This window comes from Ailuropoda melanoleuca, chromosome 8 (genome assembly GCF_002007445.2).
Source record: "Ailuropoda melanoleuca isolate Jingjing chromosome 8, ASM200744v2, whole genome shotgun sequence".
Classification (NCBI taxonomy): Eukaryota; Metazoa; Chordata; class Mammalia; order Carnivora; family Ursidae; genus Ailuropoda; species Ailuropoda melanoleuca.
The window spans coordinates 72,626,668-72,647,305 of NC_048225.1; the positions used below are offsets into that span (position 1 = coordinate 72,626,668).

Consider the following 20,638-nt stretch of genomic DNA (forward strand, 5'->3'; position numbering starts at 1 on the left):
CCGTACTTACTTCTGTTCCCTACCCTTGTACGTTTGTTTCTTAAGCTTAGAGTTGATCATGACATTGCTGTGCAGTTTTCTGCTGCTTACTTTTAAGTTGAAATCTCATTTTTGTTTCAGATTCTCCTTCTTCTGTGGTTAACAAACAGCTCGGATCCATGTCACTTGACGAGCAACAGGGTGCGTGCAACAGGAGATGCGCTATGCCCATCCATCCATAGTTTTATTGCGATGCATAAACCAAGCTCTCTCTCACTTTTTCATAGCATTTCATTTTGATTATGGTCTAATAGTCAATATTTTGTGGGCTCAATTACCCTAGGTGATATTGTGTACAAAGGTCCTCGTTGGCCTATACAAATTATTTTCTACATAAACTAAGTTAATTTCTACCTTTGGTCCCTTACGCCAACTTTAAATTCTCTTTTTATAATAATATTGTAATGGATATAAGCTATATCCATTTTTAAAATCTAGATATCACAAAATTGTGTAGAATTGTGAATGTGAGGTTAGCATATTACCTAGTGGCTGATTTAGAAAAGGTTATATTATACAGTAATATTCTGTATTACCAAATGGCTATCATAACGATACTTGGTTTTATGTCTCACTTATCCAGTGGTCAGACTCCTGATAGCTTTAACTGTAAGGAATACAATTATGAATTCAGAGATCAGCTTTGGAGCCATCAATCAGAAGGGAAAATAGCTTCCACAAGCGCTTGTACTTTTTGTAGTGGGAGAGGAATGAAATCAGCCTGAAAGCTATGAGCATAGCCTCATGAGGTAGACAGGTTACTTATTTATCAGGCTTTTTTATTAGCAGAGCAAATACAGCAGAGATGGATTGGTAGAGGAAGACATGCTGACAATAAGAAGGGGAAGCTGAAAAGAAAGATAGAAAGAGGATGACTATAAAAAACTAAACAGGCTTTTAGAATTAGGGCAAACAGCTTTCCTGTTGCCCCTCAGAACTCCCTGCCCGATGCTAAATGTGTCGTGATGCAGAGGGTAAAAAAACGTTGATGTTAAATTATCAAAAATAACTTAAATAATATTCATTTTTCTCTATTTAAAAAGACAGATGATCCTTTAATAGACTTTATAAATATTTTTCAAAAATTGGGAAGAAATAGCTCCACCCTAAGGCCATAAGCTTTAGTTGGCTGCAAGTTTACACACGTAGGATGACTCATTTGCTGGTGGTATTTGGGAAATTAAATATTGCTGAAGTAGTGTGAAATAGATCTAATTTTAGCTCTCTTCTTGGAGAACATATTCAGAAACTAATTTTAAAATAAATTACTTTTGATCTTAAATGATTCTCTGTAGACCTGAGATGACAAGTGTTGCTGGAGGTTTTTCTGTTCTTGAGAATGAATGAATGATGAATGAGTTGGTAAATGAATTTGAGAAGTAAGAAATTAAGCATGTTTTATCTATATATATTTATTGTAGAGGTATTAACAGTGATGAATAATTCCCTTAAGGCAAAGTACAATTATGTCATATTATACTATATTGTACTATTGTTTAAAACTGCTCTCTAATCAAATAATATTTTTTTGTAAGGATATATGAATGTAAATAGTGTATCACTACCAGAGAGTTTGTAGCCACGTTCATATTCTGTTCATCACATAGAATAATTTCCACAGATTACATTGAATATTTTATTCAATTTAGTTGGTACTTAATTTACTTATGCTATGGGATATGGCAGGAAGAGATGAATAAAGGATAACTCTCAGATTTTTGGATCAAGGCCTGGGTGAATGATGATGTCACTTAACTAGGGTAGACTTGTTCGGAGGCAGAAATCAAGAGGTTCTTTGTTTTTCTGGCGTCAACTATGATATGCCTTTTAGTCATCTAAGTAGCAATGTTATGTAAAAGGGCAGATATTGAGCAGGCTTGGCAGAAGCTGTATTGTAGTAGACCATCGTCAGTGAACTGCGTAGTATGTCCTCTGAGCGGAGAGATTTTAAAGGTAAATAGTGTACCCAAATGAATTAAATCCTGAGCTGTTTTTATGTGCTTTTTTGTTTAGCAGGATTACATCTTTTAAAGTACTGGGGACTTCTACACCCCAGGCTTGTATTACTTAAAGATAACTTTCATAGAAATTGGAGAAACCACCCACCACTGTCTTTCTCACCTGGACTTATGAAATCACCTCTCACCTGGGCTCCTTGTTCCCACTCAGGCCATATAGCCTGCTCCACAGCAACAGCCAGAGTGGACTTTTAAAAACAGAAATCTAATCATGTCCTTCATCTACCTAAAACTTTTTAATTGTATCCCTTTGCCCTTCAAAACAACCTAAACCCATACCTTGGTTTATAGAGCCCTTCATGACCTCTTGGCCCTTGTCTCTCCAGCCTTATCTCAGGCCACCCCTCCCTCCCTTACTTAGCTCTTAACAAACAGGTCTGCTTTTAGTCCATGCTTCTTTCCCTCTCAAAAGCGTTATATACGCTATTCCCTCTACCAAAGTCCTTTTCCCTACAGCAACTGCTACTCATCAAATCCCAGTTAGAAATTTCTTTCTCAAAAACAATATGACATTTTAATTTGAAGTAATTCTCCCCTCTTTTTCTCTTTGTGACCTATTTTTCTTCATTGCATTTATCAGAATTTGTGATCATACATTTAAGGGTTGTTTGATGCCTATATTCTCTAAATATTGCTTTCATTCACTGTTAACACTCAGTGCCTAGCTAACACCATATCTGTTATACATTAAACAATAAATATCTGTTAAATAAGGAAGTGAATGAATTCTTCAAGCAGTGGAATATCATAGACATTGTTTCAGCTTGGGAGAAGCAGAACCAGATTTATGTATTGGAAAGATGATTTTGTAAGGATTATAGATAGTTGATTGGAAGGGGGTAAGATTGAAAACGGTAAAACTCATGTAAGGGGCTGTTACAGTAGTCCAGGTGAGAGATGGTACAGCGTCCAAGCTAAGGCAGATAGTGGTGGGAAATGAGAAGAGTGGACAGATTTTTTAAATATTTAAGAGACAGAATTGATGGAACTTTGAGACTGAGTAGTTAAAAATGAATAAGGGAACCATATCCAGGCGACTTGATGGGTAATAGTGATACCATCAACCAAGATAGGGATTTCAGGAGAAACAGCTGGTTGGGGAGGCAGATCACATGAGATTTTCTTGATGTGTTGAGTTTGAAGTACCTTGAGATATCCACGTGGAGAAATGTTATAGACGGTTGGATGGATGGATGTTTCGGGGGGGGGGGGGGGGGTCACTGGAGAGGCCTGAGGTGGAGATAAACATTAAGAATCATCCATTTACAGAGAGCAGTTGAAACCAGGGGAGCAGATGAGGCTGTGTAGGAAAAGAGGCTACAGTGAAAGGGGGGAGTCCATGCTACAAGAGCAAGCAGAGAAAAGGATCTAGCTAAGGAGACAGAAAAGGAATGAGCAGAGAAATTGGCAAGGCAGAAAGAATGCAAAGTCAGGGGAAAAGAAAAGTTCAAGGAAGAGCTGGTCAGCAGCGACATGTGAAGCAGCAATGTCAAATATGTAAAGGACTGAGAAATGTTTTTGGACTTTGGTAATATGTAGGTTACCCATTGCTGTGTCCTTGCAGTTTCAGTGGTACGGTGGAGGCAGAAGCCAGATAGCTAGCAGCGGTTGGAGAAGAAAGATTTTTTTTTTTTTTTTAAAGGTGGAAATATTGATATGTAGATGATCTTCCAATAAGTGCAATTGGAAAAAAAAGAGGACAGGTAATGTCTGAGACGGGGGTATAGTTTCAAAACTGAGCTTTTTTTTTTTTTTTAAAGTTTACATTCTTTTCTTCATTGATTTGTATACATTATTTTAAAACTTTTTAAATACATGAAAGACTGAACCTAAGGCTTGTGTGCATTGTGTTACTTAATTATTATAACATTGCTCTGAATGAGAGATTGTAAAAGCAGAGTAAGAGAGAAGGATGATGAACTACTTGCCAAGGTCATACGGCCGATGAGTGAAGGAGCTGGGATTCACACTCACGTCTGTAGAGCCAGTAATCCCTCTGCTAAGCCATACCCCAGGAGCAGAGGGTGTGTATAAAACTGAGCATGTTTACCAAATAAGAAAGACTCCTTGTGGAAGAAGTCAAAGGTATAGGGGATAGTTGATATCCTCAGATAATGCTCTTATTTCAAGTTTTAATTTTGCCAAGACTCTTGTTCTCCACTTTACCCTGTAGAATGGGAAAAGTACATTTAATAAGTTTTCTTTCTTAGTATATCTTTAAGGATTGTTTAACCGTATTTTTAATTTCCTATTCATACTTTTACAGAGACACTTAGATTTTTTTAATTGATAATTCAGTTTTTTTGTTTTTTTTTACCTGACCGTGTTCGTCTCATAAGCCGTCTGGTACTTTGACATGTTGTTTAGTTTCCCATAGTAGTTCATAGGTTTCTTTATTGAGGATAAAAATGTTACTAATCAAAATTTAAAAATTGGGGTGCCTGGCTGGCTCAGTCGGTAGAGCACACGACTCTTGATCTAGGGGTTGTAAGTTTGAGTCTCACATTGGGTGTAGAGATTACTTACAAATAAAATCTTTAAAAAAGAATTTTTTTTTAAATTGTAATGGACTTGCTTCACTGAAAAATTTGTTTTCTTTCAATGTTTATATACACGTTATTGAACTGGTTGATTGCAGTCACTGTTTTGTTTATCTTGCATTTTTGACAAAAGCACAACATTTGATAAACATATATTTAGTCCAAACCTTCAGAGTCATAAATGCAAGCTGCCTGGTTGCCTCAATAGTTAATTTCTTTTATCAGAATACTTTTTAAAGAAACAAACTTTCAAGGAGATAAGTGCACAACATGCACATTGTTTTTCTTCTGTTGTGAAATGCTTTCCAATATTTTGCAAACATAGGGCTTTGCGCACATACATTGACAGCCTTTCTGTGCTAATTAGAAACTCCTTTTGAGTAAACACAATGATACCTGTCCTGTGTTTTGTTTAGTTTGAATGGTGTTTTAATGAGTAGTTCTGGTGTTCCTTTTTATTTAGATCTCTAATTATGTTATGCCTACTGTATCATAAGGGAAGTAATCCTCTTCTGGCATTTTTTCTTGTGCCCATTGATATTATGAAAATAAACACTTTTTTTTTCTGTTAAAAATACTTAGGTCAGCGATTTTCCCCTATTAAAACAACAACAAAAGTAACCTATGACCTTAACTTTAAATTTTTGACAGGGTGTAAGAAAATCACTTTGCCTGAGTTTTAAATCTTGGCCATGACTCAAGCAAGTTGCTTTATATTTGTTACAGAGACAATCATTAAGTGGAAGTGATAATGCTGTTACATTTGAAACTTATGCCTATGGGCAGTTGTGTATCTGTCAGACACACTAATCTGTAGCCTTAGAAATATAAATGTTACCTCTCCACTGTACATATCATACAAAAGCAGGCTTCTTTTGATGTTGATAAAATGTTAACTTAGAGAAGGAAGCTTGTGGGTTACCAGGAACCAGTGAAATGGTCTTACTAACTCCACTAGGGTAGGTGGGAAATGGGAAAGTGGGACCTCTCGTACATTAAGTATGCATTCCCCTAAGGTCACCCAATTAAAATTTCATTTAATAACATCTTGACAGTATTACCTCAAGGAATATTTTAGATCACCATTAAGTGTACTTTGACAGTTCCTTTTTTTATTAAATAAATATCTAATTATTGAAGCCTATTCTGTTAATGGGAAGTATAAATTCAGTATTCATCACACTGGAATATATCTGTAAATACTGTATCTTAAATTCTAGAGAAAAAATAAGTTAGTGAAGTTAGATTTCATTCTCGATTTTTTTATATTACTTAGAACTAATTATCACTTCATTCCTTAGAATGGAGCAACTAGTCCTCCTTTCCCCAGCTACCAAGTCTGGATTCTTCCCATTAGTGACAGAGTTGATCTTTTGGAGGTTAAACCCTATTTCATTTTTATTGCATATGTTCACTTGTTCACTCTTATCCTAACCAAATCAGTATCTGTCTATATATCCAGTTAAATTGTTTTCTAACTTTGAATTGTGTATGATAAAAATAACTGGCATTTATTGAGTTTTTAGTGTATGGCTAGCATTTTGTTAAAAATTCACATGTGTTATGTGTTCTAATACAATGAGTAGTAATATCCTCATTTTACTGATGAAGAAACCAAGACTCCAAAAAATATGTAAGGACGAGAGAAATAAGTGATGGAGCCGTATTTGTATGTCTTTGTCATTAATTCAACTCATTATTATCTCTTTTTACCTGTGGCAAGTACTGGGCTCAGCACTAGGATGCATGAATGAATAAAGCGAATACTCCCAGGTTTGGAACATAGCGTTGATTAGCACTAACAGTGTTAATAATAACAGTAGAGTTGATTAACCATAAGAATAATAGTGGAGACACTTATATTGCATAGTCTTTGTGCCAAACATTACTTTGAGCAATTTTTATATGTTACTTTACTTAATCCACACCACAACTTATACAGTAGGTACTGTTATTCTCATTTTCCAGATGAGGAAACTGAGGCAAAGAGAGGTTAAGAAACTTGCCTGAGGTCACATACTGTAAGTGTTATACATGTGGTTCAAACCCAAGCCTGGCTCTGCCATCTGTGATTATAACTGCTATGCATCTAACAATAAAGACAGATGGTAAAAAAATAAATGTAAGTGTGATGAGTGTTGTAAAAGAGGAAATAACAAATTTCATTGGGAAACATGTGAGTCTTCATCTCTTCTGGTAGGGGGGCTAAGTGAGGCATCCATAAGGATGAGACATTTAAGCTGAGCTCTGAAAGGTGAGTAGTAAATTAGGTGAAGGGGCGTGAGTACAGGGAAGCATGAATAGCATGTGGAGAGGCTCTGAGATAATCACGTTAGCATGACCCGGAAGAATCCTGGTGTGGCTGGAGTGCGTGTAGCTTCAAGAGATAGCTGGAGCCCAGATTAAGAAGGACCTTTGGGACATTTTAAGGTTTTGGATTTTAACAACGGTAGGAAGCTAAGGAAGTATTTAAAATAGAGTCTGGCCTGATCTGCTTTGTTCTGAATAGATTCTGGTGAGTTGACTAGAGACCAAATCACTTAGGAAGTTCTCGTGGTAATAAAGATTTTGGCCTGATGATAGAAGTATGGAAAGAGAATGAAGAGATTCAATAAATATCTAGGCTATAGAATAAACAGGATTTGATAATAGTCAGATTAGGCAAGGGATTGAGGAGGAGTCCAAAGTGTAAACTGCAGTAACAACTGCAGAATTTCTCTACGGGGTGGTCTAGTAATGGCAAGCTGGTTGGAGGGAGCAGGGTCAGCATATGTGTCTTCACATATTTGTGATTGTTTGGGAGAGTTACTGATGGAGATGTACAGATGCCATTTCTAGCTGCTGCAGGGGTGACTGCCAAGTTTTGATTGAGCATAGTTAAGTTGGTGGGTACTTTCTTAAATAGGTAACCCTGGAAAAGGAGTAAAGTATGGGAGGGGATGCATAGAAGGAGGTGGGAATCACAGGCTTGGTTTTGAATATGTTGATTTTGAGTTATCTGTGTGAGACACCCATGTGGAAAAGTCTGTTGGGCTGTTGATGGTATGGATATGAAGCTTAGAAAAGATGTCAGGGGTGCCTCTAAAGGTCATGAGTTCAAGCTCTGTGTTGGGCCTGGAGCCTTCTACAAAAAAAAAAAAAAAAAAGGGAGAGAGAAAAATCCTTTAAAATAAAAGAAAGATGTCAGAGCTAAAGAAATAAATTGGAAATTTTCTGCATAATGATGGTGATTGAGGCCATAAAAGTAGATGAAATTGACAAGGGTGAATATAAAAAGTGAAGGAAGGAAGTAAAAATATCTAAAACATCTCAAAAGAAAAAACAGAAAAATTCACAAATTGAAGATTTTGCTAGAGGGGAGCTGGTAAAGGAAATGCAGGAGCAACCACAGAGGTCAAGGTAGAGTGGACCAGTGTGACATCATGAGCTTAAGAGAAGAGAAGCTCTCAAACACAGAACTGTGTATGTGAGTGCTACTGATAGGTCACAAGTAGTTTCCAGAAATTCTCCACTAAATTAACGTGGAGGAGATTGATCAAATTAGTGAGAGCAGTTTCACAGGCTGATAGAGACAGAGGCCATAGTAGAGCAGGAGGTGAAGAAATGGGAGATGTGAAATAAGAAAAGCATTTTGAAACCATAGGCACGGAGGATGGTTGCCGGAGGGGAATGTGGGTAAAGAGAGTGTTCTCCCAAGCTGTCTACCTCGTTTGTTCATTTTCATTTGGAAGCACATTTTAACGTATTTACCTGTTTAGTATATGACAGGTTTGTTTTTTTTTTAAAAGAGAATATACGTGGGGAAACAGTTAAGAAAAGAGAGTTACTGGGTGAGGATTTTGGCAGGGCTTATATGCCACATGGCGCGGGCATCTTTACCTGTTTTCTTCCTGTCTGTTCTCCCTCAAGACTGAATGGGAAATAGGAATAGGGACTTCTTTGCACAGAGAGCTATAAGACTCACAGGTCTGCAGCAGGTGAGAGAGAGCGTAGGTAGCGTTAGGTGAAGTGACAACTACATTTCAACCCATAAATTCTAAATGTCACTGGGAATATGAAACCAGGCACAGTCTGAATCTGTATATATCCCCAACCCATGCTGAAGTTCAATTTACGTGTCTGTGTTAGGTGATGAAAAAGGTTCCTGGATTAAAATTAGTATAATTGACATAAAGGTTGAGATTTGATTGCCAGGAAGAAAATTTGAACAGAATATTACTTCCAAAAGATTTTATAAGAGGGATTTCCTAAGAAGTACCTGTTTTAAAGTTGTGCTTTGTTTGGTTTTGGCTTCCATAACATAGTGTATAAAGTCAGATTGCACTAGTGAGAACACTAATTTTTAGAATTAAATGCTGTGTCTTGCAGTCGTGTGTATGGTAGAGAGGGGTTTTCTGCAGAGAATCTACTCCCAAAAATAGTTTCTCCACTTTGAATCAGAATTGCCTCCTTAGACAAATGATTGGAAGAACTGGGTATTCAATAGTCTGAGGTCTGCAGAAAAGTTACAGATTCTTGACCTATAAAAATGGAAGTTTTTCATTGTTCTAGAAACTGTATTTGAGATTTTGCCTTTTCTTCTGTATAAGCCAAGTAAGTTGGGAAGAAAAATTTGGGAAGATAGTTGAACCATATCATTAATGTGTCTACATTTTTTCAGAGAATTCAGAGAAACAAAGTTTCTTTTTAGATTGGATTTTTTTTTTTTTTAACTTCTAACGTAATGGAATGAGAAGTGTCAGTAAGGTCATTGCATAATAGAAAATACTTTCAGTAAAGAATATACTATTTCTATCTTATCTCCAATTTACCTAAGCTATTATGGGTGATTAGTGGAGATTACATAGTTATGATAGTGTCCCAGCAGCAGAAAAGATGTTGGGCAGAGTGACTCTAAACAAGTTATTGTGGCCATATCCTCATTAATTGTCTTCATTTTGATTATTCTTTAAATTTATATATATGCTAGGTCTCCAGGGATATTCTAGCAGAAAGTCCAGAAAACATCCATATCAATATTTAGATGATATGCAAACCTAGTTACCAAGATAGTGTATTTTGTACTACTGTTAGCACACTTAATTTTTTATATGTCTTTGAACATGTTTTTTAGAACCACAAACGATTATAATTTCATAATGTCAATGCATGGATTAAATGGTTTGAATATATATGCATTCCCAAAGCCAGAAATGTACTTGTGGTTCATATGTGAAAGGCCCAGAAAGTATCTAATTAAGTAAAGTTCAGAGAAGTTCCTTTCAAATTATATTCCAGACCATTCTGAAGTTTCTTCCTGAGTAAGTATGCTAACCTGAAAGGGGTCTTATACCATATCTTGAGAGGATCTTTTAAATTTGGTCTTAATCTTAAAGCTTTAACAGTGTTGAACAAATTAAAAGTGATTTCCCCCCACTACCCTGCCATTGTGCTGAGAGCACCACAATTTAATTAATTTTATTCTCCTATAATGTCTTTAAAGGAAGGAGAAATAGTTCAATCTCTAGGCCCTGCAAGAAGATACAGTGTAGTTTTCCAACATTCTAGGGCCAAAGTGACAATTTGGGCTACCAGAACTTTTATCAATTATATTAATATTGCTGATATGAATTAGACATCGTTTCTGAGAAGTAACACCACCCACAATTGATATTTCTTAGCTGAAATATTTAAGCAATCTTATTTTCTACTTTTGTCTTCAAATTATTTCCAAGACAGTATAGCAAGTAGGAACTTCACATAGAAGGAAGCCTAGATGACTAGAGTAAAAAATCTAGCTCAGAATCACCAGTTTCATCATCCGTACAATGGACATGGGAGTATATGCTGCAAAGGTTTAAACAAGGATACATGTATCTCCTAGGACATTGTAATGCCTAATATATTTTAGTTATTATTATAATGGTGCTTTTTTATATAAAGTCATTTGTTTAGGTGAAGTTCTAACCGTGAAGGCTCTTAAATTAAAACTTCTGTTAAGCAAGAAATATCTTAGTTAATGTTTCTGTGCATTGTGTAAGTAAGGCTTTGAATAATACAGTTTTTAGGTTGTGTTTGCTGATCCAGCTTCTAAGAAATAGAGCAAGTTAAGGAAAAATTTAAATGGTTACAAATATTTTTTCAACTGCAGTAAAAATGAAACATTTAATTTTTTAGTTTTTAAAATATTTTTCTTAGACATTTCTAGCTTAAAATATGTATTTTATCAGAAAAAAAATGTGAATTAATTCACTGGTAAGCCAGGAGTCTACATTTCTGAGAAAACTCAACATGACAGGATGTATATGATCTCAAAAAGGAGTATTAAATTAGGAAGAGTAACAAACCAGTAAATTAGGCTGGAACAAACCAGGAAATGAACCCTAAATCTTGGATAGTTATTTTCATTAATGCCTCAGTTCTGCCTTGTGTGGTGTTTCTGCCAGAGGCGTTCATTATTTATGTTTAGTCTTCAAGGAGTGAACTAGACTCAGGGGCCTGAAGTTTGTGTAGCTAACGGAAGAGTGCATGCATTCTGTTTACACAGTGATGGGCCAATTTTATCCAGGGCTGGTGAGTTCATTAACAACCTAACTGTACAAATTCTGTCAACTATAGTCATTTTATAAATTAAATGAGTACCACTATGTTTTACATGATTTACAATATGTAGATTATATTCATGAGAGATTAAATGATAACTTTGATGTAGATACCATAAGGAAGAAGGTTTTAATTAACATTGATCATCTCAGGAAGCTTCTTGCTTTCTGGGAGAGGGCTGTTGTATACATTTAAATAAGGTATTTTCTACACTATTTTGACCTCCGAACAGCTCTTTGTTTACTATATTCCTGTAATTATAGCATTCAAGTCTCTGTCTCTTTAATTTTACTCAAAAGAGAAAATTTTGATAGAGCATTTAAATGGCTTTTTAAAACTTCTGCTTCTGCAGTTGAGGTGGATGTAAGAAATTCAGTCCTATTCCCTCACACCTGCTTTTGTTTTCTATTCCTCCTTTAAAAGAAAAATAAATAGCAAACACTTTATAAAGTGTTGTGAGAGATAATGAAAGAACGAACCCCATCTCTGCCTCTTGGTTTCCTGGATCATTCTCAGTCTTCCAGCTGTCTGTCCTCATCAATTCTAGGTGCCTGAAGATGACCGTGATTTGGGCAGCAGTGGGACAAAAATTTCAGCAACATAATTAAGAATAGGGGGGAAACTATGTGTGGACATATGACTAACAGCAAATTTTTAAAAGATGGTCAAGGGTAGGACATGTTCTAAAAGTCCCATTCTTGATAATTTTATGTAAGCTAACCGTCTGTTAATTCAGTTATTTTATCAGAATGCCGTTTGATAAAATACCTCCTGTAAAACACTGAATGTAATACTGAATCTTTGAAAGTTGTGTAATAGCTTAACTTATTTCCAGCAGCTGTTTATATCAACGACATAGTCATAACAAAAGTAGTATTAAGAACCAAAGTGTTTTTACCATTTGGGAGGCCAGCTTTATAATTCATTGACGCTTTTATTTTCAAATACCAATTAATATCATAGGAGAGAATTTCTCTTGAGTTAGAATTGAAGACCTAAGAACTGATAGTCTTGAGTTTTGTTATCAGCTTGACTTCTCATCTCTTGGACAGAATCCTTTTCCCTTTCTACTACAGTTCTGTGTTTGAAGTCTTGTTAATTGCCCTCTCACAGGATAAAAGTTAGAGCAGAGGTTCTCTCAGAGTCTCTTTTAATAAATGCTCCAGTGTCTTCAAGAGGGATGCACAAAGATACAAGTCCTTCATTGCAATGTAAAGTGAACCTAATGACCAAAAAGCCTGAGTAATTTTGGTTTTATGAAGTTGTTACTGCCTTTGTTGTTATTTTCCAAGGCAGAAGGCTTATTTTTAGTACTGTTATATCAGTCTTGAACTGGTATCAAGAAAACAATTATATTACAGAAGAGTATTCTTTCTGCAAGCAACTGGCAGAAATGTTACATGTTTGATTTTATAGCAGTTTGTATTTTCTATGTATGTTAATGTTTCCCCAAGCTATTAATCATCATAAAAAGAAAAAATTTTAAAGCTCTATTTTATTTTGTCTTTGAATATCCATGTACTCTTGCTGGGGGGAGGCGGGGATGTGCGGGAAAGGATGATTTTGGAGTGGTCTGTATCAATTTCTGTAGAATTTCTTGATTTTATTTGCCATTTTACGAAGATAATATGTTGAGAGATATATACCATGGACATCCCCTGTAGATTCTTAAGGTGAAATTACAGTTTACATAATTTAGAAAACAAATTCCTTGCAAGATTAGGAGAGGAAGAGGAAATATACCAAAACATATGGTCTTATAGCAAAGAGAGTTTTATAAATATCAAAAGCACATCGTTTTCTTTTCCTCCCCTCCCAATAGAGTACAGGCTCTGCTCCCTTTCTAGATTATAAATCTGTGAATTTGAAAGAACAGAAAGAATTTGATAGCCTTCAGTTGTCGCGAAATTTCAGAGCCCCAGCATCTTCTCAGTGTTTCTTCAGGAGCCAGTGTTAATTCTTGATGCTCTAGCAACTAAAGAAAAAAAAAGAGGAGCATTCCATTAAATGAAAGTACCAGTTTATAACATATCTCATTGCTTGTTAATAATCTTTGATTTCCTAATGACGAAATAGGGTTCTCAAATGTGTGTAATTACCATCTCAATGAAAAGGAGTCATGTACACAAAGCTAGAATTTGATGCAATGCCACTTTGAAATAGAGTGTTTCTATAACACTTGCTTTTGAACTTTAAGTGAGAACCATAACATGTGAGAAAGAATTATGACAAGGACAACCTAATTTAAGTTTTATAAATTTTAGGAAATGTCATCTTTTTATTGGTTTCAGAGACTTTTTCAAATGTTTTAAACACAATTTTCAGATAACAATAATGAAAAGCTGAGCCCCAAACCAGGGACAGGTGAACCAGTTTTAAGTTTGCACTACAGCACAGAAGGAACAACTACAAGCACAATAAAACTGAACTTTACAGATGAATGGTAAGTTAATATTTTTGTAAAGCTGTTCTTAGCCATTTTGTAGGATTGTCTTAGATATTATTTTTAGCACTTCATCATCTTTATGTTTTGTTTTGCTGTAATGCATTGGTTCGCAACTTTAGTGTGCTTCAGAATGGCTTGAAGAGGTTGTTAAAACATAGATTAGTGGGCCCCACTCTTGGTTAAGTTTGAGGTGGGATCAGAGAATTTGCATTTCTAAAAACTTCCCAGGAGACGCTGATGTTGTTGGTCCTGGCATATTTCCTCTGATAGAAAATGCAAAAGATAAAAAAAATAATTAATCACCAATAGACCATTAGTGCCAAAAAATAAACCTAACATTTTGGAGCTTTTTGCAGTCTTGGTCCTAATGTACAGGTGTGTATGTATATATGTGTACATATATGTACATCCATACATATATGTATGGTTTGGGGTTTTAAAATGTAGTTTTTAAATCATACTGAACATATTCTGTTCCCTCCTGCATTTATTTGGCCTAACTCCATAATAAATATTTCCACATTTCTACTTAATTTTCATAAATACAAATTTAAAAGCTGTGTAATATACCATCAGTTAGATTTACCATAGTTTACTTAACCATTTCCCTTTCATCGGGTGGTGAATTTGTTTACCTTTGTTTAAAATGATAAATATTTTGTTTACAAGCTTTTTCCTACCTTTAAGATAATTGATTCGAGATGTATTTTTAGAAGTGAATACTATCTAGGTTATAGAATGTTGCCAAATTATTTTCAAAGGGCTCTTCTGTGACTACATTTCTCCCAGCAGCTAGGAAAACACACACATGTTGCAGTCCCCAGGCCAGTGTTCAATGTCAGTATATTCATTTATTTTGAACTTGTGTATTTGATCTTAAAATAATTGTCATTTTTATTTAATTGTTTCCTAGTAAGGTTGAACTTTATATTTTGTCTAGGTTCTCTTTAATGACATTTCTGATTATACCTATGGTTCATTAATCTAGTTAAATCTTATGTTTTAAAAAAACCAAGTTATGTGAGCCTCTTATATTCTTTTCATGGCCTTTTGCTTGGGACAGCATCCAAAATTTTGTATTTAAATTTATTGCTATATTAATGTGATTTAATATAAAAGTAATATAATCTTTCTTAATATATAAATAATTACATATTAATATAATTATATGATTAATATGTAATAATCTTATAACCAATATATTAATTATGTTATGTAATTAATATATTATTGTATTAATATATTCAATTGTATATTATATATTATATGCTGGTATAATATATAAATAATATGTAGTTATATATTATTTATTAATATATAATTATATGTTGATATGTGATATTATTTATTCCAATTCACTGGTTACCATTTGTGTTTATATGTGTATGTATTTTACATTAAAATCTTTGATTAAGTAGTATTTTCAAATATTATTGAAATCCTTCTATGTTCCAGAGACTATTCTAGACACTGGGGATACATCAGTGAAAAAAACTGGCAAAAAAACCCCTGTCCTATTGGAACTTACATTCTAGGGGAAGACAGACAATAAGCAGAGTAAATAAGTGAACTGTATAGTATGGTAGGAGGTACTAAGTGCTATGGGAGAAAATAGAGCAAGTAAGGGGGTGATTGGGAGGCCTAGGGCAAGGGTAGACATCATTGAGAAGATGGCATTTGGACAGAAACTTGAAGGGTAAGAAGGAGGGAGCCATGCATAAATCTGGAGGAAGAGCATTGTAGGCAGAGAGAAAGCCAGTTCAGAGGCCCTGAAGCAGGAACAGACAGAGTACATTCAAGGAACTTTAAGAAAACCCGTGTAGCTGGAGTGGAATGACCAAAGGAGAAAGGAGTAGCAAAGAAGGTCAGCCAGGTAAGTGAGGAGCATATTTAAAAGGATGTAGGATGTCTCTGATGGCTGTGTAGAGACTGGGCCATAGGTAGAAGCCAGGCGACCAGTTGAAAGACTTTGACAGTAAGAAAGGTGAGAGAGGTGGAGAGGGTAGTGGAGATAGTAAGAAATTGGATTCTAGATACATATTTGAAGGCTGAACAGTCGGTAGAATTTCTAATTTCTTTACGAGCCCTAGCGTTTGAACTCAGCTTCTTACAAGCATGCATGATATCTGTGACCCTTTTTCTTAATACATAATCTAAGATCATAGAAGATTGTTATTCTTTATGTCTTTCCTATTCTACTCTCATATTTCTGTACAGAAAAGTCTGGTTTTTTATAAAGAATCTCACCAGAGCATTTTTTAAGCAAAGATCTTTAGTCCCACTCTTCTTTTGAATGCGACTTTTCCTTCTCTAAAAACTGACCATGAATTACATTCTCTCATTCATTGGTTTCTTATTTCTTTATCAAAAAATAGTTAGCTTTTTTTTCTGATTATGAAAGAAAAAAGGAAGAAAATGGTAAAAGGAGAATTCAGGAAGATATGCAGTCTTTTTCTTCTCTGCCAGTATGGTGTCTTGCTTTTATTTTAGTTTCTTTGATGACAGAATGAGGCAATAGAGCACACTAAGAGCTCCGATGTTAAACTTGACAAGGTGTTGAACCTCTCTGAATCTCAGTGTTTTCATCTGAAAACGGGCGTATTTAAGAGAACCTACTTCAGAGGTTTGTTGGGAAGATTTAATGAGATCACACAGAAAAAGTACATAGCACTTGGCACATTGACGGGCCCGTGATAGGCCCACGTGCCAGCTTTACGTTACCATCGTTTGTAAACTGCCTTTCGTATCCTTTGCTCATTTTTCTACTGCAGTGTTTATCTTTTTCTTATTGATTTGTAAGAACTATTTATTTATTACAGAATTAAGTGAGGATGACACCATTTGTCTTTCATCTGTTGCAAGTATTTTTCCCAGTTGTTTGTCTTTCAGTTTACTTACGGTAGTTTTGCTTTATGGTTTCAGCCTGTGAGCTCATGCTTAGAAAAGCCTGTCCTTCCCAGGATTAGGGGGAAAGCTTCTTCTTATTTTCCTCTTATAGTTCTGTGATTTTATATCAAAAATACGTGTTTAATCCTTCTACAGTTTATTCTGCCGTGAAGTATGATGTGGAGCTATAGCCTAATTTTTCCACATGACTGTTCCTTTGTCCTAGTACCATTTATTGAACACTTTATTCTTTTTTCTGTGATTTAAAATGTCATATTAACATATGCTAAATATATTTACTTGGTTACATTGTCTTTTCCACTAATGGCTCTGTTTTCCTACATCAGTACCATGTTTCAGTTATCATAACTATTATACACTGGGCATTTTATTTATGCCTGTATCATAGCTTTCTCAATGGAAAAAAAAGATTTCTATATCACATTGGCTTCTCTTTACCAAAATTGCTATGTATTTCTTTCTGGTTAAAAAGAAATAACATGTTCATTGAAAAAAACAATTCAGAACCTAGAGAAAAGTATGGAAAAACTCACTTGGCGATAATCCTGCTGAGATGATGCTTAACACTGCTGCATAGCCTTTCTGACGTTTTTCTCTGCATATATACCCATGTAGATATACATTCTTTAAAAAAAAAAAAAATCATATTATACATGGGTGCCCTTTAAAAAAAATCAAATTGACTTCTGCAGTTAGCCTAAAAGAGTTTCTATAAAATCTTGGCCAAAAGTCCATGATAATCTGCATTGTTTATTGAGTCACTGCTATATGTCTGTAATTAAGTACTGTAATTGTTAAGCTTTTTTTCTTGTTCACATTTATTCTAAATCTAAGAAATTATTGCATTTCTATGAATTTAATTTTAATCTTAGATTGTTGTACATTTTCCTCTATTTTCTTTCCCATTCAAACCCCACCTTACACATAGGCCATGATTTATCACAGAATATTCATTGAAAATTATTTAAATCCATCTAGTATTCTGCTCTAGCCAAAAATGCTGACAGAATTATAGTCATTATCAGGTAAGTATTAAAACTAAAACATGAAACATTATCCTAGCCTTCTACAAAACCGTAGCGATCAGTCACCTGCCATATTTGAACAGCAACCCAGAAGTGGAAGTGATCCACAGAGGGCAGTTCAAGGACCAAAGAACTATCCGGGTCTCTTTTCAAGTATTAATTTAAAAATAGCCTAGAACAACAAGGTCTGAAAGGACATATGATCAAAGTCTGTAAAACCAGGAAGAATTGGGATGCGGTGAACCATCTGTGGGGAGGACAAGAAGGGGGTCTATATAATTAAATTAAAATTCAATAGAAATATATACCTGATTATAGAAGCATCAAAATCGTGAAGAAGTGGTCCTTTTGTATTTTTAAATCTCTTTTTTAAGGTTAAAGAGGATTAGAATAATCACCTTGATCTTTGAAAGTGGTGTTTTACAAGTACTATTAAATTAATAAATCCTATATTTTATTTCTGGTGTGAATTTTTTATTGTTTCTCTAGTTACAAAATGTAAAAATCATCCTAAAAGTTTGTATTTATTAACTTCTTGGTGGAACCACTTATTTTGTTCTGATGGTAGGAGCAGTACTGCCTCAAGTTCTAGAGGAAATGGGAGCCATTGCAAATCCGAGGGTCAGGAGGGACCCTTGGCCCCAGAGAGCTCTGTGCAGCCACCGGGGGACAGTGACACAAGTAAGGGTGTTGTTTTACTTTCATCATTATGAAAACCCAGTGTTCGATGTCCACCTGCTTTTCTGTTCCTTTGAGGGAGCAGTTCTGTTTCTTGTTTTTAATAAATTCCCTTTGCCACAGTAGTCCAGATATTACTATTGATGAACAGATAGCAAATGCAAATGGCGGGGGTCTTACACATTTTAGATGGGGAGTCACAGTGAAGCACAGTGTCTCTCTGTGGACACAGAGGCCAGGCCAGTGGTCATCGCACTGAAAATATGTGAGATGTAAATGTTAGTTTGAATGATCTTTTTATACTTAGCAGCGAAATCCATAGTATCTGCCTTGATTTTTTCAAAGACTATGGGTGGCTTGTAAAGGGAAAAAAAGAATAAAGTTTGAATGGGTTATGAGTGAATCTTACTTCATACAGGAAATGCCATTTAGGGACTTTTTCAGAACCCTTTCCTAGAATATTTTTCATGACCATTATATGAAATTAGTGTCTAGTACAGAGCCTGGAAACGCAGATTTTCAATAAATACTTGCAAATGAAGGAATAAATGAATTCTACTTCTTATTAAACGAATAGGTACCTCAATGTAGCAGTTTACAAGAATTAAATATGTGTAAAAGAACTGTCTGGTGAGCAGATGTGCAGTCAGGAGCAAAAAAGACTGATCCCTAATGGTCTTGGAGTTAAATCCCAGAAATAAATATTTTCAGTGGCCAAAACAGAATTTATAGTAGGGTCAACTTTACTGTTTATTCATGATAGTTGGGATTATACCAGATACATAATGAACGGATAGAAAAATACTCAGTTTTAAGTTTAGATTTTGTGAAGTTTAGCAAAAAGGCAAGACCAAGTAATGTCAGTTGTGAGGGGTGATTGAAAGCAGAAAAATCTAAACGAAGAGTTCATGAAGGTCCATGCGTGGGCTTTGGGAGGAGGCAATGGGCAGGATTTCTCATCCATCCTTGATAGTGTTTGTACAATTTGGTGTGTACATATATATTTGCGTTATACTGAGGGGAGGATATATCTGAGTGTCAGAAGATTCTGTGATTGAAAAAAGATCAGGAGCTACTTATAAGAGGAAAGCTAGAGTTTTCAAATGGTATTTATTTTTATTTTTAAAAAATTGGATTTAATGGTAGTTTGGTCTATTTATTTCCCAGAAGCTCTTGGAGAATCATCAGAGGATGTGACAACATATCAGGCAGGTGCATCCTCAGAAAACACTCAGAACCGTATAGATACAGGTGAGTTGTCTTGTTCTGTTTAGATAATTGCTTCATGTGGGAAAATAAGCCATAATTTGTTACCCTCTCCTGAGTTAGAGGCCATTTCCAAATAGATGTGTTATGGAATTCTCTCCCTACAGGGAGAGCTTCCAGTTAGATTAAACAATGTTGCCGACAAGACCAACTGTTTTACTTTATTTTCTGACAGCACAATCAGATAAATTCACATCTGAGCCATCAGATTCCAGCTCAGGAGAAAGAAATGACTTCAATCTTGATAGCTCTTGTGGGGTTCCAGAAGAATCCACTTCGTCTGAACAAGGCAAGGAACCAGGAACTTCAGATCAAACCAGCACTGAAGGTGCTACCGATCAAAATACCACCAATCCTGAGCCTCAGTCACAAACAGAAGCCATCGGGCCTTTGGCTCACGAGGAAACATTAGCCAGGGACTCTGCTCTCCAGGACACAGATGACAGTGATGACGACCCAGTCCTGATCCCAGGTGCAAGGTATCGAGCCGGACCTGGTGATAGGTTGGTAAATTTTTGATTAAAAGGAACTATAAAAAATACAATTCACAGGACTTTGAAGTTACATAAAGGAATCTCTCCATTTTTTACAGCTGCTTTCTCGAAGGGTGTCTCAGTCATATGAACTCAGAGTTTTTTAAACTGTAAATGATTTTATGTATTACATTCTTTGAGCAAACTGCATTAAGAGGGGAATACAAAGTCTCATTGCTCTGTCTCTCCAGCGTTGAGACTTGCTGCTCCTCAATTTACAGACCAGGAGAAAGGAATGTTGAGAACGACCAACAGGCTATGTATGAAGTCAGGGTTATATTTAGCCATCAGACTGCCCTGTAGACAGCCTGGCCTTTATCAGTTTTGTTTCATTTAACATTCAGTTTCTTGAATGTTCTGCTTTTCTACTGACCCTGGGTTAAGGTAGTGTGATAGAAGTTCTCTTTTAGAGAACCTTATGTTTTTCTGTGATTTCCACTAAATAACTCAGTTTAGAAAATGAAAAATTACACCAAACAACCAATGCAACTACAATAAAGAATTGCTCACATGTTCATATAGGTTTCTCATTTTTTATTTTGTGTGATCATACGAATATATCTTACTTTTTAGTAGATAAAACAAATCTTTCAAAGCGTATTGC

The 20,638-nt window shown here is 35.4% G+C and overlaps 1 protein-coding gene across 1 annotated transcript in view; it reads left to right on the forward strand.

The window, feature by feature from the left end:
* DCAF6 (DDB1 and CUL4 associated factor 6) overlaps nt 1-20,638 on the forward strand; it is a 135,362-nt gene that overhangs the window by 83,060 nt on the left and 31,664 nt on the right. The window contains 5 exon segments of the mRNA XM_034666687.1: nt 121-180; nt 13,505-13,622; nt 18,126-18,238; nt 19,403-19,486; nt 19,677-20,004. Of these exon segments, the coding sequence (XP_034522578.1) occupies nt 121-180; nt 13,505-13,622; nt 18,126-18,238; nt 19,403-19,486; nt 19,677-20,004 (703 nt within the window).